This window comes from Arvicanthis niloticus, chromosome 15 (assembly GCF_011762505.2).
Source record: "Arvicanthis niloticus isolate mArvNil1 chromosome 15, mArvNil1.pat.X, whole genome shotgun sequence".
In the NCBI taxonomy this organism is placed as follows: domain Eukaryota; kingdom Metazoa; phylum Chordata; class Mammalia; order Rodentia; family Muridae; genus Arvicanthis; species Arvicanthis niloticus.
Genome location: NC_047672.1, coordinates 57,315,013 through 57,342,192, shown reverse-complemented (window position 1 = coordinate 57,342,192; position 27,180 = coordinate 57,315,013). Strand labels below are relative to the sequence as shown.

The 27,180-nt window shown below is 43.4% G+C and overlaps 1 protein-coding gene across 3 annotated transcripts in view; it reads right to left on the bottom strand.

Annotated features, from left to right (window-relative positions):
- Positions 1 to 27,180, bottom strand: part of Cdk6 (cyclin dependent kinase 6) — a 186,924-nt gene that overhangs the window by 45,004 nt on the left and 114,740 nt on the right. For all 3 annotated transcript variants that reach the window (XM_076913068.1, XM_034518756.3, XM_076913067.1), the window contains one exon: positions 8,808 to 8,917. In XM_076913068.1, the coding sequence (XP_076769183.1) occupies positions 8,808 to 8,917 (110 nt within the window). The remainder of the gene's footprint in view (positions 1 to 8,807; positions 8,918 to 27,180) is intronic.

Sequence of the window (27,180 nt, the reverse complement as noted above, 5' to 3'; positions counted from 1 at the left end):
CGCCCAGATTTGAAATTGAGAGTTCTGAAAGTCTAACTTCTTGTTGATCCAAATCAAGCTTTCCACACTCATAGGTGTGAGCAAGCAGTGTCACCTGTCAGACTTCTTTCAGTTTGGGAGCCTGATTCTTTGGATTCTTACTTCAAGACCATCGGCTTCTCAGCTTCGCATCTACCATTCTGTCAGCGGTGGCATGGGACCCTTTGTTGTTAGCCTCCTGTTACCCCATTTCCGTCTGTGATCCCAACTTCCCGTCACCGGTTCTGTGTCTCAGTCTGCCCAGGCTTTGCCAGTGCACGTGGCCCCATTACCTTTCCACAGCTCTCTCAGCTCTCTTCCCAGCTCCGTCCGCACAGGTCTAGAAAGTGCGATCCACATGGCTTTCCGTTCCATCTCCCAGGGTGCCTTCAAGCAACTGCTGTGCGACTTGGCCATCTTTTAGCAATTTTCTTTTGTGTCTGGATAGTTTATTTTGCTGTGCTCAGTATTCTTCTCAAAAGTTGTACTTTTTTTTTTTTTCTTTTAGTTTTCTCCTTCTTATTCTAAAAGAAGCAATTTATCCATGGACCACAAATGTGTGGTCAGTACGCATATACTACTCTGAACTCACATTGACTGCTCTCTGAGCAGCTATTCTATATTTTACAAATCTTACATGGCTGAGGTACTGTTGCTCACACCTGTCTTCACCTGTAGATACTCCGTCACTTCCTCAGGAAGCCTGGCCTTTTTTTTTTTTTTTTTTTTTCCCTTCAGGTGGTAGAGGTAAATTCACGGTGCCATGGAGCTCCCAAAGGAACAGGAACTCTCGCACATAACAAACTCACATCACCATCACCATTTGTTTTCCCCTTTGTGTGTTGTACTCATTCACAGTTAAGCAGTGAACGACTCTTAGTCCCATTCATTATTAAATTCCAGTATCTGTATGCTTGAATTTGGAAAGCAAATTGGAACAAGACACAAAAAACCCTTCAGCATCTTGCAGTATTAGGGAAGGTAGGTGTGTAGGATCATGCTGAATGCTCTGTATTTTGAATGGTTAAACTGGGGAGATGAGAGAGAGAGAGAGAGAGAGAGAGAGAGAGAGAGAGAGAGAGAGAGAGAGAGAGCTGTCAAGTGGAAGTTTCTGGCTGTGATGCAGACTCACGTGATGTTTTGCTGAGGCAGGATCTCTGTGGTGGACACAGGGGAGCACATGATGTTTGGAGAGAGTATAAGTCAGAGTCAACAAACCATGACGTGACGGGGCGCTTGCATAGCTAGTACTGTAATGCTTCATTGGTCTCACAACTTTGCTGTTGATCTTCACTTCATTGAGAGAAGCAGCACCTCAGAGAACTCCCGGCATTCCTGCTGGTCCTGGTCACTCCACTGACTCATGCTGATTTGACAGAGGCCTGGCGGTTTCTGCTGGATCATCTGATTTTTGTCTGGTGACACTTTAAAACTGGACTATTGGTATCCTGACACGAGTGAACTGGACTGCTGGTACCCCGACAATCAGAGATTGAAGTTGCTCCAAAGAACTACTTCTAAACAGGCCCACATCCCCTTGTCTTGTTTACCATCTCCCCTGCCTTGGACTTCAGGTTGGAAGGAGGGTGGAAGCATTTGAGAACCCTTATTAAGTAGGTTTTAAGGAAAATCCAAGCCTACAAAGCTGGTGGGAAACAAAGGGAAAGCCGGACAGAAGAGAGGAAGACAGTGATGTGGAAGAGGAGAAAAGGAGACTCAGCTTTTATGACCCTCAGTTAAATGGCGTCATTAAATGCCAGCCCTGGGTCTAGGGCGAAGCCAGAATGGAGGTAGACTCTTGGCCTGGTACCCAGAGAGCCCTTAGCCCAAGTGCCAGGCACAGAATACAAAGCTGCTGGAGGAGCATCCGACTGTCAACTCCACCCATCTCTTCAGTCTGCCATCTTCTGCCACACCTTACCACGTGTAACTTTAGTACCACTATGTGAAGGAAGCGATAGGCACACAGTGAGACGGCACGGCCTTAGTATTCATCTAAAATAACTCTATTTGCCCCTACTTATTATCTTGTCTAGAAAATATTCATGAGTGTTGTAAAACAAATACACCATGCTGGGCTTTCCACGCCCAGACTCAACTTAGATCGGAGGTTTAGGGAGCCTCTGATGACTTGGGCCAGGCCTGGAATGTTGTTTTCTATCATTAGGAAGAACCTCATGTCCACGTGTAAAGCAGCTGAGGAGATGGTTGCTATGAACTAAAGGCCAGACTGGCAAAAATGGCTTTCATGCACCCAACATGTCCTCTCGGCAAGGATTTTATAATTAAGAGTGAGTGGCGCCTTCCTTCAAATTAATTATTTTTATCTAACTCAGTGGTTGAAAGACATGACCAAGCAGACTTGAGACTTGAAACTGAGTCCCAGGCTTTTCCTATCTAGGAGTGGCTGATGGAGAACCCTAGAGTACCTCACAGTACAGATCTACAAAGCAAAACTGCAAGTAAGGATACACTATCTGGTGACTTCCAAGGATGGGGGAAGTAAAGAAGTCCCAGGTTTCCTGGAAGGGTAAACAGAACCCACCAAACAATTCTCTAAGCACAGACACTATGGACCCTCCAGAATTGGAAAGAAAATATTCTTATTTTATACTTCAGTACCACTTTGCATTGTTACAACCAGGCTGTTCTTTAAGAGACATTTGAAACTGTTATCTAGAGCTCAACCCTCCCCTGGACAGTTCTTGTCTCCCAAGGTAGCGTAAAGACAAAGACCTCAGACACTGAGGCTCCCCAGATGCCATCAATGTTTCTGTTGAGGAGTCATACTGGGGCAGATCTGCTGGTGATGAGAATGGCCAACTTACAGACGTGAACAGATGCCAAGACATAGCTCTTCAGAGGCAAAGTATGGCGGTGTTAGAGTGAACTGTGAACATTATCTACTCTGACTCACTGTATCTACTCTCTAAAGCTTCAGATGCCCGATGAAGTCACAAGAAGGAAAGCAAAGAACTTTGAACATCTCAAACTGTGCACAGGAGGAGTCTGAGGCAAGGTAAACTCTGTAGAAGGACATTAGGATATAGAGGTCAATGGCTTGTCCTTGAATGAGTCACAAAGCAGGAAGGGCTGGAACACACACTGGGAACCTTGGTGCTACAAAAGAATTCTGTGCCAGCCACCCATTTCCTTACTGCAGCTATGGTGGACAACCTATGTACTCAGGAAGAGCATGGCAGAGCGCAGCATATTTCTCCTGAAGGAGGCACCTATTTGGTTCCACCGCTGAAGACGAAAGAAGGCCAGTAGGCACTGGGAACAGAAGGGAAAGGGTTTCTAGCTTTTTAAAGATTTTAGTGCATGTTATGTGTATGGGTGATCAACTTGCATGTATGTATATGTGTGTGTCATGTGTGTGCCTGGCAAAGCCATCTGAAAGCCCACACTTCTCAGCTTCTCAGGACAAGCTCAGATTCATGGAAAGGTACACAGTAAGAGTTGAAAACTCAACCTGCTTGCTCTCAGACTGAACTATTCTGGATGTATCTATCACCCTATCAAGACCAGTCCCCTTTACCTGGGTACCATCTCGGGCATTTCCTTACCCAAGAGAATGCCAAGAGTCGTTCCCATTTGGCCGGTTCTTTAAATGGAGATCAAGAAGAGAGGAGTCAGAAAGCCGAGCTGCATTATGTGCCTGGAGCTCTGCACACATGTTCTGACCTAGCCTGAGGTGACAGGTTTTCTCACCTCCTGGTGCCTGGACATCTGAGACAGCCAGTCAAGCACTTCATTTCCTTGATGTCACTAGGAGACCCACCAACACAGCAAGAGATGGGAAAACTGGCAAGGCACTCAGTAACATTTTAGACATTTGCTCACTGGCCTTCAAGCCACAAAGAACAGTTATAAACGGTTAGCTTCTGCTACTGGGTATTTAATTCATAGAAATCAATGACAACAAGTCTAGAGAAGCCATCAGACAAGGGGCCATATAATCATGAAGTCTTGCTTGTTTCCTGCTCACAGTGACTGTATCTGTTATATTCTTGGTGGCATTTGACATTTCATAGCTAAGGATCAGCAGAGCTGGCAACCCAGTATTTCTAAGAATTACTATCTGTTCACCACAATCTCCATATTCAAAGAACTTGCAGCATATTTTATTCTGTTTCAATGTACACTTTCTTTTTATATCTTTGCTTTAACCTGGAAAACCCCGTAACTTTCAAACCAGAAACTGACAGTTCTGGCCAGGACCACAAAGCAACTAATAGGTACCCGGAGAGTTGAGATTATTAGTTTTTAGTTTGCCGCACAGTTAAACATCACTCCCTTCCCGCCTGCCCTCATGTCCTCCCAGCCCTCCCATCGTTTTGATTACATGGCTACTGACCAAAATTCTGACTGTTTTTAGCACAATGCACATCTCAATGTGAAGTTAAGATGGTTTACTTACAAAGAATCAGAGAAGGGAGATTAAAAAGAATATAGCTCTAATCCATTTCATCCACTTTGTAGAATGCTTCTGAGGGTCAGTGCGGGCAATTATTAAACTCAGATAATACTGACAGATGGTATTTAATTCTCTGGTTGTTTGGCAACCATCTGCTCTAAGACTCTCTTTTATTTGAGTTTCTATTTCCTAGGCATCAATTTCAGAACAGAAAGCATGTAACTCTTGATAATGTGACGGAGAGCCAATCTGCTTTTCTAATGTCAAGGAGACTAGAAATCAAGGTCACTGACTATGTGATCTGCTTTTTCACCTCTAAAATGTCATTGTTGTTCTTTTATAGTAATACATAAAATACTCTAGCAAAAAAAAAGCCTTTGTATGTTTGATGTCAGGAGCAAAAACATGACAGAGTAGAGCAATCAGCAGCTATAGTGTCAGGAGGACTTGTATTCAAGCCTGGCTCTGCCATGTAATAGTTGGTGTTCCTGAACAAGTTATTCACCCTCCTTGTGGAAGACTTCACGTCTCTACCCTCTGAATATGGCACAGTGAGGTAACCTGTGAAGGACGCAGCCCCGGGCTTGTCAGAACACAAGTGCTTCACTCCCTTGGCTTCTTTGCTTTTCCCCAGGTTACAGAGGATGCCAAGTTTTGTTCATACAAAAAATGATTATTCCTCAAAGATTTTTATATAAACAACTAAGATGTGACTTCTGGGCTTTCACTGAGAATTCTTTACTCCCAAACAGTCTTCTTATACCAACCCACAGAACCCATTCTTCACCAGCCAGTTCTACTTTATGAACTCACCATGCTCACAATGGCTTTCCTCCTCACTAGGATTTAAACAGTCGTTTCTTGGGAGTGGGCCTCTCACACAGTGAGCAGGCTACAGGGTGCTGTATTTCAGGGTTCAGTTATATTTTAGGCAGACTCAGCTGGTGATGTGTGAGGCCATTTGGTGGATGGACATGGGCAGCTTTCTAATGATCTTGATATTTATATAGATTCTAATGTCTATCAGCTAAATAAATAACTGGTTTACGAAGGCTATGGTTTTATGTATTCTTGTTTAGGGTGAGGCTGAATTAAAAAGTAAGCCGATTTAGGGTAGTGAAAAAAATTAGGGTAGTGAAAAAAATCAAAAAGTAAACAATATAAAGCTGTTGTAACAGCAGAAATGCTACAGACAGTAAGATGTAGAAATCGCTGCCTCTGCAGCATGAAGGAATGAAAAATAGACAGTTGTCAATAGTCCCCTGAACTATATAATTAATCCTTGGTAATGAGAGAGTATTGGGATCCTGGACCTTTCAGTTCTCAACAGACTCTCCATGGAATCAGGAGTCCAGCGAGATCCTTGGAAGGCCTGAATACTGGGATACTTTTGATCTAATTAAGAAGCATGCCATGTCCAGGTATCTGGGTAGTATCACAGGAATATCAATGTGAACTGAGCAGAAACAATCAAAGACTATACCCACGTTCAAGGTCATAGTCAAACCAGCAGAACTAGGAGGGGACAGGGTATCCTAGAAATGATGTGTCCGTGGTCTAGACTTAGTCTGCTTTAGCTTTAGGATCCAGTTTCTGACATTGCTTTGACCTTGATCTACTCCTTTATGTAGTACCTTCAGGAGGAAGGGTTTCTATCCTCACTTTCTACCCCGTTATCTTAATTTCCCATCAGGCAAAGCACCAGAGTGTCACCATCGCCATCAAAGCCCTCCTTGAGCCTCTTCTCTCGGTCCCAAGACTACAGAATGGAATTTTCCCATCTGAAAATGGGCTTGATGAATCGGCAATATAGTGTATCATATATTTTCCACATTATCTGAGAGCCATCAAGCTAGGCTGGGAGCCTAATTATCAATCAGACTGATCACTTAGGTGGAAATGTGTTTAAGGCTCAAAAATGAAACTTGGGGTTCAACTGTTCCACAGATGTGTACCTCTCATACTTAAAAACACTGCCAGTATCTTACTAGTGGACGCTCAATTCTAGAATCTCAAGTTTTAGCTTTCTTTTAGCATCTTTCAAAACTAGGTTTTAAAAACCATCAATCATAGCTAATTTAATTTGTACTGTGGGAAAATAATTGATCTCCCCACCCCCAAAATATAGACTCCATCTTTATACGGAGGAAAATTCCAAACACATCAATATAATCCGAATGAGCAGTTCGCTAATGAACTCTTAGTATTACAGGCGTTATTCTGAGTAGACAGGAAGAACTACCCTGACCCCTACCTTGTTCTCTCTACTCGTGGGTCTCAATCTCATCTCTGATCCTAAGACTTCAACCTAATGTGTTCCATTCTTGTTAGATGAAAGAATTACCTGAGGCACTTAAAAAAATAAAAAAACCCAAAACAAAACAGAACTGGCTCAACTCAATAATGAATCAGAACCCCAAGGGAGTGCCTGAGATACACATCCTTAAGGACTGCCCATTTCTGACTACACCGTCATTCAATCTAGTAGTTCTTACCCTGGTTCATATTAGGATCAAATGGATGCCTTACCAAAACACAGGGAGACAGACCTAGCTCCAGAATTCAGATCTAGGATGAGTCCTAAGAGTTCACATTTCTAAAAAGGCCCCCAAGTGATGCCGCAGCTGCTGCACAGGGGACCACACTTTCAAAAACAACTTACTTAAGGGCAGGAGAGATGACGGCTTAGCTGGTCCAGTGCTTGCCTTGCAGGCAGAGGCACTGGAGATCCAACTCTAGCACCAACATAAGAAGTTGGGTATGATGGCATTTATGTGTCCTAGGGCTGGGGATGTACAAACAGGTGGCATCTCTGGGGTCAGCGTAGCTTAAACAGGCAGCCCCAGGCTCCAGTAAGACACTCTGTCTCGAAAAATATGAATGATACCTAAGGTTGACTTCTGGGCTTCACATGCACGCATATTCACAAGCTCCCTCCACTTCCTCAACTGTTCCAGGTCCTACTGATTTAGCCTTGTTAGTAGTCTCTGCTGTTCAGCTGATGGCTAATTTTTACGCCCCTCCTTTTTAAAACAGTACTACATCAGAAGTTACTAAACTTCCTTTCAATTCAGACTCCTGCTAGTTCTTGGGGACCATTCAACCACAGTACCTTGTTACATGAAGGATTAGAAAAGCAAATACGATGCAGAAGCTTTGGTAATGTACTCCACACACAGTAGGGCAGCACGAAAACAGTCTTTGTCTCTGCCACAATCTCACCCTGCAAGTTACAGTGAGCTTTGCTGAGGTGTAGAAGCAATTCACAAAATTCACCGCACAAGCTTCCTCTGGTTAAAGCAACCAGCAAACCAGAATGGCTGACCACTCCTCTGCTCAGAAAGGAAGCTGCGCGGAGCTACACTCTGCACATGCTCACTAGGAATATGCTTGCCTTCTCACTCACCTCTTCTGAGGGCAACAAAAATAGAAACGAAGCTTGATCAAACTTGATTAATGCTGTTTGCCTATTTCCATGACCTAATAATCAAGTGAACTACTACTTTTACAAGTGGAGTGGCCCCCCGGAGCTCTTCAGCTCTCCCACCACCGTAGGAGAGCTGCTGAAACATCTCTGATGTGTGGCGGACGCTTGGACACTAAGTGAGAACTCAGATAACCTGATCTGATCGTTAGATTCCCCCTTCTAAGCAAATCTGCTTTTCAAGGATGTATCTTACCTTGTGTGCACGCCACAGCATGCCTGTGAAGGTCAGGGGACTTTCGAGAGTCAGTTTTCTCCATTTGCCGAGTGGGTCAGGTCCTCAGGCCTGGTACCAAGTACCCACTGAGCTGTCTCACCAACCTGCAACCCTCTACAGTGCCCGAGTGTGCTGGATCCCTCCCCCATCTGGCCGAGCCATGTCAGTACTCTCAGGAATCACTCAGGTCCCCCTTGCCTACTCCTTTTTAAACCTGACACTCAGCTCCAACAGCTTCCACCATCACAATTCCTGTTAAAAACTCCATAGTCCACTGTGGGTGGGGGAGCTCTGAGACCAGGATTTAAAGTGCACAAGTACAGAAATACACAAGTGGAGAAAAAATAAAAACCAAAACAGCGACAACAATGACAACGACGACAACAACACCACCAACAACACCACTACCCTCCATAGTTCTGATCCTTCTGTGGATAAAGTCCACCCTGAGGGTCTTTCTTCACTAAAATTACTGGAAGATGTTTCAAGTGAACCATTTAGAACGGTGGGGGAACCACTCTCCAAACAGAGTTCCCACAAGCCAGAAGCTATAAGGACCGGCAACACAGATGTAGGACAGGTGGGTCTGATCACACCCTCAATCGAGACAGAAATGCCACTCGGGCACTTAAAAGATGGACAATTCAAAGAGAAAATGGAGTTCTTACTTTCTGCGAAACATTTCTGCAAAAATGCAGCCAACACTCCAGAGGTCCACGGGGGTGGCGTAGCTGGACTGGAGCAGGACTTCTGGGGCTCGGTACCACAGTGTGACGACCTGCAATAGCAAAAAACCCTGTATGTTACTGAGGAAGGCAGCGGTCAGATTACACACCCATCTGGTGTGATCCGAGGACAAGACCCAGTTCATACAGAACTCCTATACCTCGTGGTAGCAACATGACAGAGGCAAGAAGTGCACAGGACTCCTTCACAGGCCAGGAAATTGCATCATCCCACACCCTGGGCTCCCATTTCAGACTGTCTTAATGGGACCCGGATGGTACATAACATAGGCATCAGAGAGTAAAAGAAAAATAAGACAAAGCCAGAACTCTTATTAGAAAACTGCCCTCCCCACAACACAATGCTGGCTCAACTCCCAAGTCACTGTTAGAAAGCGGGGTGATTCCAGTGGCTGCTGGAGGATGACCCTGAAGGGTACAGTGCATCCCAGGACAAGTCAAAACTGCTCTTATTACGACACTATGGGGAATCCAAATAAACTCTTCTTTCCTGGTGCTCTCGGCCAACAAAACTGAAAAAACAAAAGAAAAAAAAGAAACCAAGACAGGATGCCTAACTCGAGAATTTGCACTGTGTCTGAGAATGTCATCCCACGGAGGAGAGCTGCAATGACAAGAGCCCATTTGACCAGACTGACGAAGGACAGCTCTTAACGATTTCTTCCAGGTTGATGGGTGAGGAAAAGACCAGGTCGAGGCTTCAGATTTATGGGTGTCGGGGGAAGTGAACGCCTCCCTGTTCTAAAGAGGAAAGGCAGAAGTTCTACAGATGCCCGGAGTCAGGGTGTACTCTTTATTGTAGATAGTCAGTCAGTATCTTCTACATACTTTACAGGCACATTTTGCATTATTCAGATCCCGCGATCCTCACTGTTTTGTCTGTGTTGCTATCTAGAGCTCCTTCAATTTGGCTTCAGGTATTTTGATCCTTTGTTGGTCGGTACACTGATAACTGGGGTAGCAGGTCTCCCAAACTGTCTTCCATCAATTTCCCTCTCTCCTTGTACGGTCCACCCTGTCCTTATTACAGGATGGAGTTTACTCAGCTTTCACTGATCAGGAGTTAGTTGCTTGACCTGCAGAACCTGGCAGTGATGTCTGAGGCTCTCAAGGCTGGTTCATAAGCTGCCTTGTAACCTGGGCCCTTTTGAGTGCTTGTTCTTGAGATGCTTCCTCTAGGGACCCAGGAGTGACACTGTGAGACATTCACTAAGAGACACTGACAGTCCCTGCTAAATTCTCAGCTAAAAGCTATGCTAGACACCAATATGGGACAATGAAGGCCAGCTTGTCCCCCAGGAGTCTGCAGACGGCTGAGATGAGTCCAGTCAACATACAAGAGTATGAACAAGAAGACAGTGGTTGTTTTAACTTTTGGGGATGAGTATACAGCAACCCTGACAGTTCTCATCTCTTCATCTCATATAATATATTTTGCTTCAAATCCACCCAGGGGTCCATGTTAGTTAAGAGACACTTGGCGTATCAGACATGGAGGCACATACCTAATCTTAGCACTTAGGAGGCTGAGGCAGGAGGATCATGAGTTTTAAAACCAGCTTAGACCATATATATAATTAAGACTCTCTCTTAAAACAATAACATCAACAACAACAAAATTGGAGGCACTGTGGTAATGTAATAGAAATTTAAAAACCCTGACAATATGAAATGTTATTTCAGTTGTCACCTGGCGCTAATCTGTATCTTTCCGGTGTCTCCCTGGTGGCTCTAAAAATGCTTGATTGTATCCCTGTTTTTCAACTCTGACAGTGAATGACAATCTTTCAAAAACAAAACAAAACAAAACAAAACAAAACAAAACAAACTAAGCTACCTCACAAAATTAGGGGGTGCTGGATTGTTTGTTTTCCCCTTTCTTAATTTTCTTCTAACGTTCTCTAGGGAATGTTCAGTGGGATTTGAGCACTCTGGGTCACCTAACTCAGCCATGGCTCCCACCACCACAATTTGTTCACTCTGTTCTCTTAGTTTGGGAAGCCTTTTCTTCCTCTATGTGTGGAAATTCTATTTATCCTACAAGACCCGGTTTCATGGTACCAGCCTCCTGGACTCACTGCTATCTCTAAGAGGTCAAATGATTTCTTCCTGAGGGCCTGGACCAGGCTATATCCATTGTATGTCTGTGAATGCTTATTATTGTACTGTATACATAACAACTAGGCCTTAATATCAGAGTAGTGATTTTAAGGCAGTCGGTCCTAAGAAGATAACTTAGGCAAAACTTACTTCAATTTTACTAGCATTCATAGGAACATGTCTTTATTTCTGACACATTGTAAACACAAGTCAGGTACAAAGTGTCCATTATGTTCCACTTGAATGGCACAAACACACACACACAAACAAATACATGTGCACGTACATGAACACAGGCACACCCACGTGTACACATCGTGAAGGCACACACTCATTTATCTCAGTTCAAAATAAAGCCTAGCATTGTACCAGACGAAATATCAAACTGATTCCCTTGTTATTTTTAAGATGTGCCTAGGAAGCTGACTTCTAATGTCTCACCCTAATAAATGCCTCAATACTATCTTCACTTTCAGTACTTTAGCTGCAGTATCTACTATGATCATTAAAAAATGTTTGGTTTGGAAAGATGACTCAGTGGTTAAGAGCACTGACTGCTCTGCCAGAGGCCCTGAGTTCAATTCCCAGCACCACATGGTGGCTCACTGCCATCTGTAATGGGATCCAATGCTCTCTTTTCGTGTGTGTCTGAAGACAGCTGCAGTGTAATCATATAATAATAAATAAATAAATCTTTTTAAAAAATGTTTTAACATTGAAAATAAGAACATACTGATAAGACTTAGGAATTTCCCTTCTACTCATTTTAAAATTTATTTAACAGTCAAAAGTACACATAGATTTTTATCTGGCGCTTTTAAAATGTCTGTTAGCAGTGACCATGTGATATTGTTCTTTATTTCTAATGATGGGACATGATATTAGATTTCCTAATACTACATCAATCCTGCTTCCTTGGGATACACTATTATTAATCATTACATACATTACATATACTTATCAACTATTTGCAAACATTTATAATTTAAAAAAAGGTAAATCAGGAATTAAAAATGTAAAATCTGCACAAAGAAAAAATGTCAGTACTGCAGTTGTAACACATAAAATAAAGCCTACATAAACAGCATGACATGGATGTGAAAAGGCTGTGTTATAAAGGCGATATTAAGACAAAAATTAAGACTATCCAATGATTTGGGGAGGGGGTGCAAAACAACTCTGATCATAAAGAAATAAACCTGAAGATGACAAAGACTAAAAACACCAGCTAAAGTCCAGAGCGAGATTGAGATATTTAGTGTCCAACCTACTTCTAGGTGGAGCAATTAGCATTTAACATCATACTGATTAAAGAACTTGTATCAATCAGTAAGAAAATAATAACTAAAAAAAAAGTGGGCAACGTCTATGAAAAAGCAATAAAAAAAACAACCAACCAACCAACCAACCAAACAAACAAAAAAACAAAAAACAAACAAAAAAAACCCCCAAAACACAAACTGCCAAAGCTACTCTCTCAGACGGAAAGCAGAAAGGAATGCCACTCTTTGTAATGGAACTATACGTGGAGGGGCTGATTTGAAGAAATTAGCAAAATGACATCATTCGGTGTTGCCTCTGCTATGTAAAATTGTTTTAAACCGCAAATTGGCAAAACTCAGAGGACAGCAAGACAGCATTTATAAAATTAATAATACACATGTTCCTGATCCAGCATTCTCAGAAATAGTTATGCTAATAAACAAAGCTATTTCTAAGGATGTTTATGCCACAGTAGTGACTAAGGGGGGAACATTATTTATCTTTCTAAGGGGGGAACATTATTTATCTTTCAAACAAGAATGGGACTGTCTCATTCTTGTACATCCTGCTCACACAGAAAAGACGTCCATGAAATAGTACTGAATGAATAATCAACTATGAACTCTATTGCAATATATTCTGATTTTTGTTAAAAAGTTATGTGTGGGTTTGAACATCATGGCCATGGTGTGCCTGGAAAAGTGTTTGTAGGGACACAGAAATCAAGCTTTCGATGGACGTCCCTCACAAAGCCTGGAGACAAGGGTGGTGAGTGGGACCCAGTGGCTGTTAGTGAGCCGAGAACTGGGAATTCCAGATGGTTGGGTAGCCTGGCCCAAAGCATGAGGCCTGGAAGGGCTGGCTGGGATCCTGAGTAAGGGTTGAGGATCTGTACCCTTCTGAAAATCTCACAGAGCCAGGCACCCACAAACCAAACAAGTAAGGCAGACTGAAATCATGCCACCAATGGACATGATTTTAAATGTATTTTGAAATATCTTGAGATTTTTTTTTAAAGGTGAGCCTGCAAGTTGTAGAAATTTAGCTGCCATTTGGTTTCAGATTATTTCTTTGAACAGTAGCTTGAGAGAAAGAAAGATTGCTGCTGCTTTACATCGGGGCCACGACAGGCTCTCTGTACGGGACACAGCCTATTACCGATGTCCACTGCAGGAGTGGTTACGAGCTAAAAGTCTCGCGTGTCTCTGTGAAGGCCCTGCTTGGTCTCCATACGAATTATTGCTAAGCAAAACGAAGAGGAACCAGATTACGTTCATACTCGAACTAACAATATTTATCTAACGACGTCTTGATTTTGGTGAAATTCTTATGGAAAAGAAATTGAGTTGTTAAGATTACCTTTCCAAAAAAAAGATTACCTTTCCACGAGAGTAAAATAATTAATAAAAAAGTACAAAATGAAAAAAAAAAAGTACAAAATGGAAAAAAAAAGAATTGCATTTCTGTTGAATTCTCAAGTAGAATAATCCCAAGAGTACTGAGGGCCTACATTAAATAATAACCTTTTATTACAGACATAAATTAACGCTTTCTGGTTTATGTATTATATGTATAATCCTCTGGTTTATGTATTATTGTTGTATATATAAAGAAAGCATTCCTAGCATCAATGTCTTATGACTATCCTACTGTCTAATCCAGAGTCATTCAATTCTCTTGTTAAGTTTCTATAGTTTTAAAACCTGAAACTGTATGATTTGAAACATTTTGTTGCCACCAAATCTCATTTTAAGTCCTTGAGAACATAACACATTTTTTTTTTCCTGGCAGGGAAATACAAGTTTGTTTTCCTTCAGAATTGTTATACTTCTGTGGAAATTTCTGATGGAAAACTGTCCAGTGCACAACCAGTTTAAGTGTGTGCAAAGCAGAAAGGTATTAATTACTAATCTGAAAGTCTTCTGAAGTCTCAATTTGCAAACACTGTCATCGGAAGCACTGCGAGCAGCGTATAAGAGTCAAGAATCTGTGACAAAGGTTGCTACCAATGGTAACAATGCAGTTGTCTAGTAAGCAAAGATAACAGGAACTATGGAGAGAGTCTTGTGGAGCCAGCTGGAATCAAAGCAAATACTGTGTTTATTACAATCATTACATGTATTAACAGCCTCTAGAGGTGCTGAATGGATTTGGCAGCAGGAGGGGGAGCTGGAGAAGCAGGGAGTTCAAGGATGTTTACACAAGTCAATGTATCTGTTTAAAGAGCTTTGATCTCTAGTCACAATTTTTTTTTTTAACCAGTTCAATACCACTAGAAGATAAAGTCCAGGCAAGGCCAGTGCTGACTCAAAATACATCAGAGTCAACTGTTCCCACTTAATGTTCTACTTAGGTGTCTTGTATTTCTGCACACTTTCACCTGGATCCTGAAGGCATTGCTGTTGTCACTGGCTTCATACTAGATGGCTACAGATGTTAGAAGGGTCCTGGTGAATGTCAGACTGGGGGGGGGGAGGTTGTGTGTGTCTCCCCTTTGTCTAGATGATCTCTGTCTTGGAGATGGCCCTATCTATCTGACATATGCCACCAGTTCCTTATTAGGTTCGGCCACCGGGAAGTCTTGGCAGGAGTTGAGAGAGGTAGAACAGAGGTCAGGCCCTCAACTCCAATTTGTCTCACAGTGCCAAAGTCTACCTCAGGCAGTGTGACCATTCCAGTGACATCCCCTCTCTGTGCCCATTCCCTTAGCATCCAGGACTGGGAACAACAGTCTGACTGGCTCAAGATTCAAGCCGTACACCTCTGTCAATCTTGTCTCAATAAACAGATCTGCCTGGAAATGTCTCATCTTGATCATGTCACTATCTTCATGTCAGGACCCCAACTCATACATTAGCTTACAAAGTACTGTGGATGGAATCCCCCCAAGCCTGTTCAAAGACGGCTTTTAGACAGGGTGATCTGTGAGGTGCTCTGTTGATATTCTGAGAGACCCTAAACATCGAGGCAAGGGTAATTAAGACCAAACCCTAAGCTATCCTTGCTTGTCCTTCACTTTGGTTATCCACTGTAGAGGGCTACCCCATCCCTGGGTCCACTTTAACATGTCTCAACCTGAACATAATACGTTATGAGGAACACAAATGTCATCTCTGACAGACTACAGAAACCTTCCCAGACTTTACTCTTACCCATTTATATGCTTCTTGCCAACACAAAAACCTTTTGATACTCATGTTTTCCTACAGAAAGCTGGTATGGTTTGTAAAATGAAAATTAAAACTAGAGATAATTCTATTGTCTTTTCACAAAGGGTTTAAAAAACCCAGTTCTTTAATATTACACATCCGAACTGCAAGTATTAGAAAGAATTGGAATTTGGCTTCTGGCCGGCAGTCTTCTCATTATAATGCTACTTTAAAGAATTATATACCAGTTAAAAAAAGACAAAACAAAACAACAAAAAATAGTATTTTGCAAGAAATACAAAAGAGCCACCTCACACTCATTCTTTTGCAATGACACGTGACAAGAGAGATTCACAGTGCATCTCATTGTGTGCCTGGGACCTTCTTCCATGTGTGTTGAGAGCCCATGTCAGGTCTGCCATCCTCTTCTTGTCTCTGTTCTGACATGTCCATTACACTGACAGGGTGTTCTTCAGCCCCATACTTCCTGGCTCCCTCAGGATCCGCAGTTCCCATGAGCTACAATGACTTCTTATCAACTGGCCTTTCTTCATGTGGGACTCTCTTGACCTGAAACTGCAATTCTACAAGGGTCTCCTCTGCCCAAGCCTCGATTTATTATTTCTGTTTAGTATCCAGTCACCCAAGAAGGTTTCACTCCAGAGAGCAAAGCTTACACCCAGATCAAAGTGAGTTTCAGTGAAGTCCATCGTGCACTCGCTCCGTAAAAGGCTCCAAGTCAGCTGGACTTTGTGGCCACAAATTAGGAAAGCACACAGTCAAATGACTTGGCACCCAGGGGTTACCTGGGGGCAGGAGGTGCATGGTCTTAAGTGCAGAATACCAGGTTCAGAGCTCTGTCTGCTCTCTCTTCCTTAAGTGACTGCTTTTCCAGTCATCTCACTTAGACGGTCTATAATCCTCCAACTCACATGGAGACCCTCAAATTCATACAGTACCCAGAACTCTGCAGAGGACCATATGCACAGTGTTAGCTGTTTGCTGGACACCACCACGTAGTTCTTCCATAAAACCTTCAGATTCAAACTGCACGCACCGCCTTGCAGCTGGTACTTGCTGTTCTTCCTATATGCTTTCTCTTCATAAGCAGAATTACCCCTTACCCAGGTGTGCTGGCTAGTTTTATGTCAACATGTCACAGGCTAGAGTTATCTGAAAGGCGAGAACCTCAACTGAAGAAATGCCCCCATGAGATCAGGCTCTGGGCAGGCAGGCAGGGCATTTCTTAGTTGATGATTAGGGGGGTGGCTCACCCACTGTGGGTGGTGCTGTCCCTGGGCAGGTGGTTTGAGGGGGCGGTCTATCAAAAAAGACTGAACAAGCCATGAGGAACAAGTCAGCAAGCAGCATCCCTCCATGGCCTCTGCATCAGTTCCTGCCTCCAGGTTCCCACCCTGCTAGAGTTCCTACCCTCATTGCTTTTGACGACTGTCAAATGGAACTGTGAATGAAATAAACCCTTTTCTCCCCAAGTTGCTTTTGGTCATGGTGTTTCATCAAAGCAATACTAACCCTAACTAAGACACTGAGTCCTCTGCTTAACTCCACAATCAGCTCACCCAGAAACTTTGAGGTTCTTCAAACCTGCATGCTGTGTCATGCCCTGTGGCCTTTAGATAATGCTTGGAGTTTCTTTGGAGGCTCCATCTCACAACTGCATTCTTGATTCTTGTGACCCTCACCTTGCCTAGTCCACCCCCCAAACACAAATGATCCTGGCTCTTAGCACACCGTAACTGCTTCAGTGTGCTTTTACAGCTTAATAGACCAGAGTCAGCATCTCGAGTAGGGACCTTGACTTTGCAAACCCGGCACCGTGCGGAATGATGCATTGTACACAGCAGGCATTAAATACATGCCTGTCCTAACAAATGTACAAGTAGGTAGCAGATTGCAGAATGGAAGGTTCCAGGGTTAGGAAGAAGCAGCCAGGGTAGGAGATGGCGTATGGAGCAGGGTTGTGTCCCCAGACCCAGGTTAGGTATTCTGAGAGCCCACCACCACCATCTTTAATCATCTGACAACTTTTTAAATGATGTGCCCTCAGGGCCACTTTATCCTTGTAAATTAAGTCCTAAAATGCCTGACAGGCTCATGGTTTCCTTCAAGCTTCATTGTTTAGATTTCATCCTGAACTTGTGAAACTTCAAACAGTCACAGCTTGCTAAGTGTCTACTATGTTCCAAGCAATACATTCGTTTCTCTTTGCAAAAAAAAAAAAAAAATTTTTTTTTTTTTTTTTTTAGTATGGCCTAGCTTCGGTTTTGACAATAAACAATCACCACCTGATTGCTCCCTGCCTTCACCATAGAAACTAAACTAAATATTTGTAGCCATCCCTTCAACCTTCACAGATAAGTAGAAATGAGAATGATTCTGCATACAGGACAGGGCAGGCTTGTCGTCTGCTCTTAAAAGTTGTTTTAGCTCTTACGGACACCTGTATGTGTTGGGAGGTCACACAGTGACTCAGACGGCAAAGGAAACTTTAAGACAGAATTTGCTTTTGTTATGGAGGCAAATGCCTCTGCAGCCCCGTGCCTTCTTACTCCCTTGTCGGCATGTTCATTTTCACACAGGCTGCACGCAGACCAACTTCATGGGCTCCAGCAGGTGACATAGCCAGTGGCAAATACAAGCACAGTTGTAAAACGAAGCCCCCCCCCCCCCCCACCTCACTCCTCAACTTCTCTGCACTCTGTGGGCATGGCCTTCCTTAAATGGGAAAGGGCTGGAGATCCTGGACTGAAGAAGCCACCAAGGTGTAGCGCCTTGTACAGCACTTGCTTCCACAAGGTCTCCCAGCTAAGGTGTGTTACCAGGTGTACAAGGCAAAAGAGAGCCAGCCCCAAACTTTCCAACCCATCTGAGCTACCAGAAACAAACTCAAGCACAGAGGACTCAGTGTGCTTTCTGTTAAAGGAAAGAGATAAAGCAAACATGCTTTAAGATTAGGATGGTTCCTGCTGTTCACGTGGCAAGACTATAAACCTGCAGACAAGCAGAGAAGGACTTAGATTTCAGCACGAGGACCGGATAGCCACGAGGAGCTATTTTCTGACAAGAACTGTTAAGCTCCAGGTTGGGCTAACCAGCTTGTGTCTGTCATCTCCAGTTTGATGTTGTGGGTGAGCACCCCTGCCTACTTCCAGCAACAGGCCAGGGCAGACAGACAGAGGGATGTCCGAGAGAAAGGAGCAGGTGGCTGTCAGTGCCAAGAACAGAAGCAGGGCTGGGGCCTCTGGCTCAGGTTCATTTTCACTATGCAGCCACTGGCCTGCGACCTTCCTTCCCTTTGGGGAGGGAGAAGGTGCTGGGGACTGAACTCAGACCCTCACACACGCCAGGCATGTCTATCGCTAAGTTTTATTCTCAGACCTATCTTGATTTTTTTCAATTTTCTTTTTGGATCTTGGATATGTAGCCTTGGCTAGCCTAGAACTTTCTATGTAGACCAGGCTGCCCTGCCTCCAGAGTGCTGGGATTACTGGCATGCACCATCACAGCTGGCTCAGATGTTCTTTTTTAAGCCTTTTGTTTAACTATCACTTTAAAAGAATGTGGGTTTTTTTTTTTTTTTTTTGGTTGTTGTTGTTTTGGAGATCAAGATTTCTAGAGCACGGTATATTTACCAGAAAACTGAGGAGAATAAGGTATTTTCCTATGGCAATTATATCCAAAAGGTTTTCACTAAAATGGTGTATGGATGAGCAAGGCTCTGGGTCCTGGATAGAGGGGAAGGAAGGATTGCTTACCCACAATGCTCTGCATGAGGCTGGCAGCCTGGTATGGTAGGCATGCTTCTGTTGGCCTTTTACTGTACCACTATTCTTCCACCCAACCTTGTTCTCCTTTTCCAGCCTTCTATCTCTGCAAATAAAATCACTAACCAGTTCCTCGTCTGCAAACTCACCCCTCACCCAGTTACAGACTTGACAACACCGCAGCCCACAGGACCGGAGCTATAGAAACAGGCGAAGGAAAATACAGCTTGAGAGCTTGATTTGAAAAATTGTTTAAAACAACAACAAAGGGCCTGATGTGTTATCTGTACATCCTTGGACATTCAGGAAACACAGAAATGAAAATTAAACAAATACTATTCTACCCTTAGCATTTTTAATACGTTTTCAGAATTTAAAATGATTCTTAGGTATCTTCTGTAAGCAGAGAGGAAGGAAGGACCACTGAAAAGGAGTCCATTGATAGATGATTGTAGAATACACGAATTCTCTTACTGCTCATGGCCACAACCCTGCTCTTTAAACTCTTGGTTTCTAGGAAGAACCACACGAATACCAAGGACTTTACAGAGTATTTCTAGGTACATCCGCTATCAGGAGCGAGACATGTGTGAACATAAAAGGCAGCAGCAGGTTTCTCACCTAGACTGGGGGCTCTGGCTGTACCGTGCTTAGGGCACTGTGGTTGCTGCATGCAAACACTGCTGGAAAGGAAAAGTACCGCCCAAGGCCATGTTAAGCTCTGCTCTGACCACAGAACTAATTCAAAGGAAAGGCCTTTCCATTTACAAACATTTCAGAGAATACTGCTGCTTTCTAGAAACCTGTGGCAGAGGTAGTTTCTTTATCCTTAATGTTGGTAGGTGGAGACACATCACAGTGGTAACCAAGGAAACTCAAGGACTATAGAGAGCATTGTTTATCCCCCAGGAGACGAAAAGTTCCCTTTAATAAAGTTCCCTGTAGATACTTAACATACAGGGAACCCTCATATGTGGCAAAAGTAGAAGTAGGGCCTAGTGATAACCTCTCTGAAAGTCTTCTGGAACATTCTGAAAGAAGTTAACAGTTCCTTGCTCTATATTCCCACTCTATAACTCCCTCAGCTCTTGCTCTGATACACGGTGTGACCACAAGAATCTACTTCTACCTCTGTGTTACCCCACAGCCCCTAATGCTATAATGATATTGCTTACTTTCAGATCCCCAATCTTGCTGTGGGGCTGGTTTTATGTTACTACAACAAAGTAACCGAGACCATAACGTTGTAAGAGAAAAAGGTTTATTTTTGTCTCACAGCTTTGAGGGTTTTAGTCCATGATAGGTCAGCCCTATCCATGATAGGTCAGCCCTACTCGTCTGGACCATTGGTGAGGCACTGTCATGGCAGGAGCAGGTGAAGCAGGAAACGGCTCACACAGAGAACCAAGGAACAAAAGGAACCTGAAGGTGGGTGGTGTCTTACCACCATTCTCAAGGGCATGCCCCCAATAACCCTAAGACCTCCTACATGAGCTACCTCTTAAAGGTCCCGGAGCTTCCCACCCTGGGGACCAGGCTTTACACTCTGCCTCCAGGGGTCTCTGGGACTGCTATTGTATTTGGCATACAGCAGCCAAAAAACAGCTGTCAGATGTGTGATCAAGAATAATACTTCTCTGAAAGTGCTCCCCAACCCCAACAAATTCAAAAATCAAACAAACAAAACCAAACAACAGCAGCCCCAGCAGCAGCAGCAGCAGCAGCAGCAGCAGCAGCAGCAGCAGCAGCAGCAGCAGCAGAGGCAGCAACAACAACAACAAACCTAGAAAGGTCAGCAATACACCAAACCAGGGAGCAAATAGTCTGTCTGGAGGTGTTCATGACAGTATGGAAAATGTTCTAGAGTCACAAATATGGCCCCCAAGTCAATTTTATATTTTTATCTTAGCACAAATCTGTAATCTCTGCTCTCAGGAGGAGGGAGGCAGGAGGAAGATTGCTAAAAGTCTGAATCTCTTGTAAAGAAGAAAAATAACATCTTATCCACTATTAGCATCAGCTCGTGTATCTACCTGCAGATATATTCATCTAAGATATGAATTTCCTGAATTATGTTTAGGCATACACAACTCTTTACATGGACAAGATATTTTCATAGAAGTCTAAATCTATGAAACCAACTCTTGGAACAAGATATCTGGAAATTACATCCCCACAGAACTTCCTCCAGGCCCTTCCGAGTACACTCAGGGTAGCCTTGCCCTCTTGGAATACATTTTGCTTGGATGTCATCTTAAGGACCATGCATTGCATGGATACTACTGTGCATGGTTCTGCTTGCTCAACCTGACACTGTAAAACCTGCCCGCATTATACATGTCAGTAGTCTTGTTCCACTCAATCAACACGAACACGAACATCCTTTGAGTGTTTTTGTGTGTTCCCCTTGCTGGACATGAGCCCGTATTTCTCTCGAGTACACATAAGAAGTAGACAAATGCTTAGTAAACAGTACTAACATTTGCCAGTGGTTGGACCTTATGAACCTCTTCCTCCAGTGATGTGTGAGTTTCATTTTCTCTGTATCTTACTCCACCCAACATTTCCAGCCATTCATGGTAGTGTGGACTGCAACTGCCTGTATTCATTATTAACAACCTGTTAATATTAGTACTAGTCTGTTAAGAATGTAAAACTTAAGAAAAAAAAAAGAGTGTAATTTTACGTTCTCTCTCTTTCTTCCCTTCTCCCTGCTCCCTCTTTTGTTTCATCATACTGCAGGGGTGGGGGGAGGGGTGGGGTTGTCTTCAAATGGTAGGTTGCTCAAGCCCCTCCCCCTTCACGCCCCAGCCTCCTGTGTAGTGGAGACCAAAGGCAGGGATGGCACACCCAACAATTTAACTTTATAAACTAGCAAACTAGACTCTTTCTCTAATGGTGGAACCATTTGTTTACACACATATACCAATGATCCTAAGACAACCTAATAATGTTTGATTTCTCATTTCCGCCTTTCTGTATATATGACTTTTACCATATTCCCAATTCTTTCAAGTATCTGAATAGAAAACTAAACTAAAAATTTTTTTGAAATGTTTGATTTAATATCAGTAATTTAAAAGTTTTAAATGTGGGTTTTTATTGGGTTTCTTCTACAGACAAAAGATTCTGAAATATCATTCTAAACTAAAATACTAAACTGTACTATGCCAGAACCTGAAGCTACCGGCTCCTCCTGTCATGTTTCTCTCTCAAGAGGACATGCTACTGCCTTTCTGTTGCTAGAGAGCCTACATCCACAGTCACCCAGGCATGGGATCCAAATCTGAGGAACCAAGGCACTCACTACCATGGGGACTCAGAGACCGCATCCCCTGCACACATGGTACCATTTCCCTGTGTTTATGAACACAGGATGGCTATGACGGCTTCATTTGGTCACTGAGAATTTTCAAAGTGCTACTTTGATATTCTGTGCTAGTGACGGTGACAGCATGCCTTCTACTGTGGGGTTTAGGGTGTGACTGATCAAAATGTTTATTGAGAACTGTGGAGAAAACCATGAGCCAGGACTCCGGGACCCCAAGTTAGGCATGTAAACCTATTCAAAGCACCCCTATCAATATTATCAATGGAGACACTTCCAATCAGAGGAATTCTGGTGGTGTTTGAAAACTGTAGAGAGGCCCATTTGGCAACCCTGTGAAGTCTTGATTATGCACACTCCTGGTTCCTAAAAGAGGTCAGCCACCGCTAGCCTAGAGAGTCTATGAAAAAAAGTCCCAAATCGACAAATCTGAGGAGCGAATCTCCCTTCTCACATCGGCACTTCACACTGACAACTAAAAGGCGTGGGGGTTCCTGCAGGTAGGAAGAAGCCAAAGGACTAGACATTTACCAAACTCAATGATGTCTCTCTCTCACACAGCATTCATTTCCACTGTGAAGCGCTAAGTGTCCCTGGGAAAATGCTTAATGAGGCACCGCTCCAAAACCATGTGTAGGGCTGGCTGTGTGAGACTGTCCCACACATACAATTTGACACTTAAACTAATGCAGTCCAGACAAATAAGACCAAATACACCACCTTTCCTTTAAAAAAAATTAAGACGTGTGTGTGTGTGTGTGTGTGAGGGGAGATGGCAACCACTACTTACTTCATATTAACTACTGTTGATGTTCTTACAGAGACACTCATGTGTTATTCAACCCTCCACCATAAAGGTAGACTGGAGAACACTGTGATTACTGAAGCTTTCTGACCCTTGCACACCATCTGGAAGATACCTGTAATGCTGAAGGTCAACGACATTCTCTGGGTAACTGACCTGTCATAACAGGGACTGAGACCATAAAGACAAATCCTAGATTAGGCTTGTCTAGGAGGACTTCATAGCCCAGAGAATAATGCTAAAACGGCGAGGCTGGAGTTGTAAGCTGGCACCCAGGACGTGCCATGAAAACACAAACGACTTATTAAGAAGATTGGCTGAGCTAAGCTCCCACAACCAGGTACCTATAAAAATGTATAGCACAATATGACTGCAACTGGAAACTCACATTTATTGAGCACCTACTATACACTCTAAATCTACATGCCAGGTTCTCCTAATTAGCAACTCATCACTAGTGTGAGAATTATATTATTGTTTTCAAAGAAACAAGAGTATCTCTCGAATCTTAGGGCTTGCAGTGTATCTTTATTCCTTGGAGAGACCTAACACAAGCAAGCAGTCTCCAGAATTCCTCATCGGGGCTCCAGTTTCACATGCTCTCATTTCAAGGTTCGAGCCAGCAGAGGGAGTAAACTGCTTTGAAGACAAGCCTCAGGTAGACACAGAGGAAAACAGGGCTGTGCCATAAAGGAGAACATGTAAGGACAGACACATCCCTCAAGTACGGGTGTGCAATTCATGCTGTAAAGATTCATTACACAGATGCAGGAACGTAGGTGTGGTGGCAATCAAACTAACAGATGCTCCAGTAACTTCTGGACAAAAACAGATCCCGGAGAGAAATCAGAGCATATTTCATGTCAAAGATAAGCCCATACACGTCAATCACAGTACATTTCTACAATGGTGGATGGATACCACGACCCTGGAATTCCAAATCTTATGACTGGTCAAAAACAAAACAACAACAAATCACCTTCGAACAGAGCTAAAAGGGCAAAGTCTTAGTGATTTCCCTCACAAGAGAAAGGCCTTACTAATAAAAATCAAGTATTTTGATCTGGTAGGTTAGTAATATGTTGTCATGATTGGTCTTTACTGTACAGAGATGTGGGTGCTGTAGAAGCTAGAGGTAAGCTCCAGGCGCCTCAGAGCTGGAGCAGGTATAAGCCACCTGGTGTGGATGTCGAGTCCTCTTAAAGGGCACTGCATTCTGACCTGCTGAGCCACCTCCAACCCTTTGACTGGACTTGTGCCCTTCTCAACCTGCCTTCTCCTCTCCTTCCTCCACCTCCACCTCCTCCTTCTCTCTTCCTTCCTCATGGGAACTGACATTTAAATGAAAGAACACTGATCAACAGAGTATTAGTTAAGTACCCCAAGAAAATCTGTGATTCCATACAACAAAGCTGTAATCTCAGAAAGGGCTGCAAAAAACCTTTAAGTGTCATTTAGACTGAGGGGGAAAGGCAAATTGACATTGTACCAACTGCAGCCACATGGTAGAGAGCAGCCATACCTACACGTCTGTGCCATACAGTCAGGAGTGCTGGCCCATGCTATGATTGCCACAACTGCTGGAAACACTGTTTACACAGGAATGTGTGTTGAGTGACACAGTTCTTATAGGTCAACATCCAAATTTATTATAAAATATGCTCACAGGGGTCATTTCATAAAGATAAGACCTTCTAGGTTTTCCCCTAAAATATAGACACATACAAAAAGACAGCAACAAAACAGAACGAGGGATAATTTTCTATCCCTACTTGCTATGATATGTGGGCCTATCAAAGAGATCACGAGTTCCTGCCTTCAGAATTCATGGGAGAAATGCCACGTGAAATAACTGAAATTCCATAAAATCTTCAGAGAGATCAAATAATGCTGAAACTCTTTACAACATTCTGAGCAGTTCAAGAGGGGATAATCAAGACATACATCTCTGGGAATCCCAGGCTCTTCTAATCAGTTGGACCAATGGCTACTAAGATTGCAGACTTCTGATGCACACATCCTGCCCGAATCTCCTTGTTTTTTTCCCTTTTCTTTTCTTTCTTTTTTTTTTTTTTCTAGACAGGGTTTCTCTCTATAGCCCTGGCTGTCCTGGAACTCACTCTGTAGACCAGGCTGGCCTCAAACTCAGAAATCCGCCTGCCTCTGCCTCCCAAGTGCTGGGATTAAAGGCGTGCGCCACCACTGGCCAGCCTGGTGTCCCTTTTCACCAAATAACTATGATCCTGAGATGAAGGCAACTTTATTTACATTATGCATACAGAGCCTCATTCCTTTGTTGGTGAATAAGGATCCCTGCCTGTTTGTTGTTGTTTAAAGAAAGAAAGCGAGCATAAGAAGCAAGGCAGTAAGCACTTTCCGGTTACCAGCTTTTGTATTTGAAAGCCCTGGATTGAGTTACTAACTAATGGCAGGCAACAGGTCTTGTGGCAAGTGATGAGTGCTCTACACACTCTTCCCACTTGAGAAAGTCAGACTACCAGCAGGAGCTTGGTTGCATGAGAAACGCCCCTTAAGAGGCTGCACCCTTTTCAGCAGGGTAGGATTCCTCAGGCTGCCGGATAGGAGACTGGGCTCACAGCAGAGTGTGTGACTTCCTTGGAAGAGCAGAGCCATGAGCGGGGAGCACAGAGAGGTTCTGTGCTGTGGGACACAGTGGCCTCAAGCCAATGTTTACAATCCCCTGGGTGGGGACAGCTGGCTTTAAAAGTCTTTGCTCGCAGTGACCTTCGGGGTTGCTTTCAAAGCGGTTCTCAGGTTAACCCCTTGGGTTCTGTGTGCACTGGAGCCGCACAAAGGAAATACCTTGGAAGGACACCTCACAGGAACATTTCTGATTTCGCCACAGAAACACAGAATTAGGAAGAAAAAAAAAGCATGTATTCACTCTGCCGCCAAACCCAAGGGCATGTCAGGGACCCCTGGATCTGGATTTCTATGTGTACTGTCTACAATGTGACAGTTCCCAGCTTCGAGCAATGGACTTAAGCTTACACACCAGGGGATTGGGAAACATGAGCATATTTGGTCTCCAGGGGAGAAGGAAGCATCCAATTTATGCAGAAATGCCCTTTCCCCAGCTAAGCCAATGGGAAGTCAGGCTGAGGCACCGGGGCTTCCTATTGGGATCTGACTAGAAGAACATTGCTTAAAATTAAAGACAGGCTAAATTGTTAACAGCCCCGACTTAAAAAGCAGCCGAAGAGAAAACGTCAATTGTCGAAAAGGAAAGGCAGTTTTCCAGTTAAGCAAAGCTAACTGCATCTGGCTTATTATAGTTGTTATTATTTCGGTGGAAAAGAATTAATTTTCATTCTCACTGCTAAGGAGCAAAGATCCCACGAGGACACACATGCACATTTTCTTAGCCTCAAATACATTTTAAAAAAGATGTCATAAAGGTATCAATATGAAGACAAGATAACAAGGATATCATTTAAGGACTCAAAATGTTTCCAGGAGGTAAGATTTACTTTGAGGGGAAAAAAAAAAAAGAAGTTGATCTAGTGTCTGGGACTCATTCCTATTAAAACACACGCTTTGTCCTGGAGGAGGGACTCTGTGACTTTTAAGATGTTTGGAACCTACACACTCATCATCAATGCAGCCACACCTTAGTGAGGACCAAAAAGGAACACAGTAGAAAATGTTACTGGAGTGGAGAAGCTACACAGGAGTCCCCTGGAAACCACAGAAGAGACTGTGAGGAGGTGGGGTGGGGGGACACCATGGCAGCTGCCCCTCAAAAAGCAGCTGTACTCCACAGCTGGAACTCCTGCTCACTGCTACCTGAGAGGCACTGTTCCTGGACTAATAACTGCATCTTACTGCATCTTCCGTGCTTCTG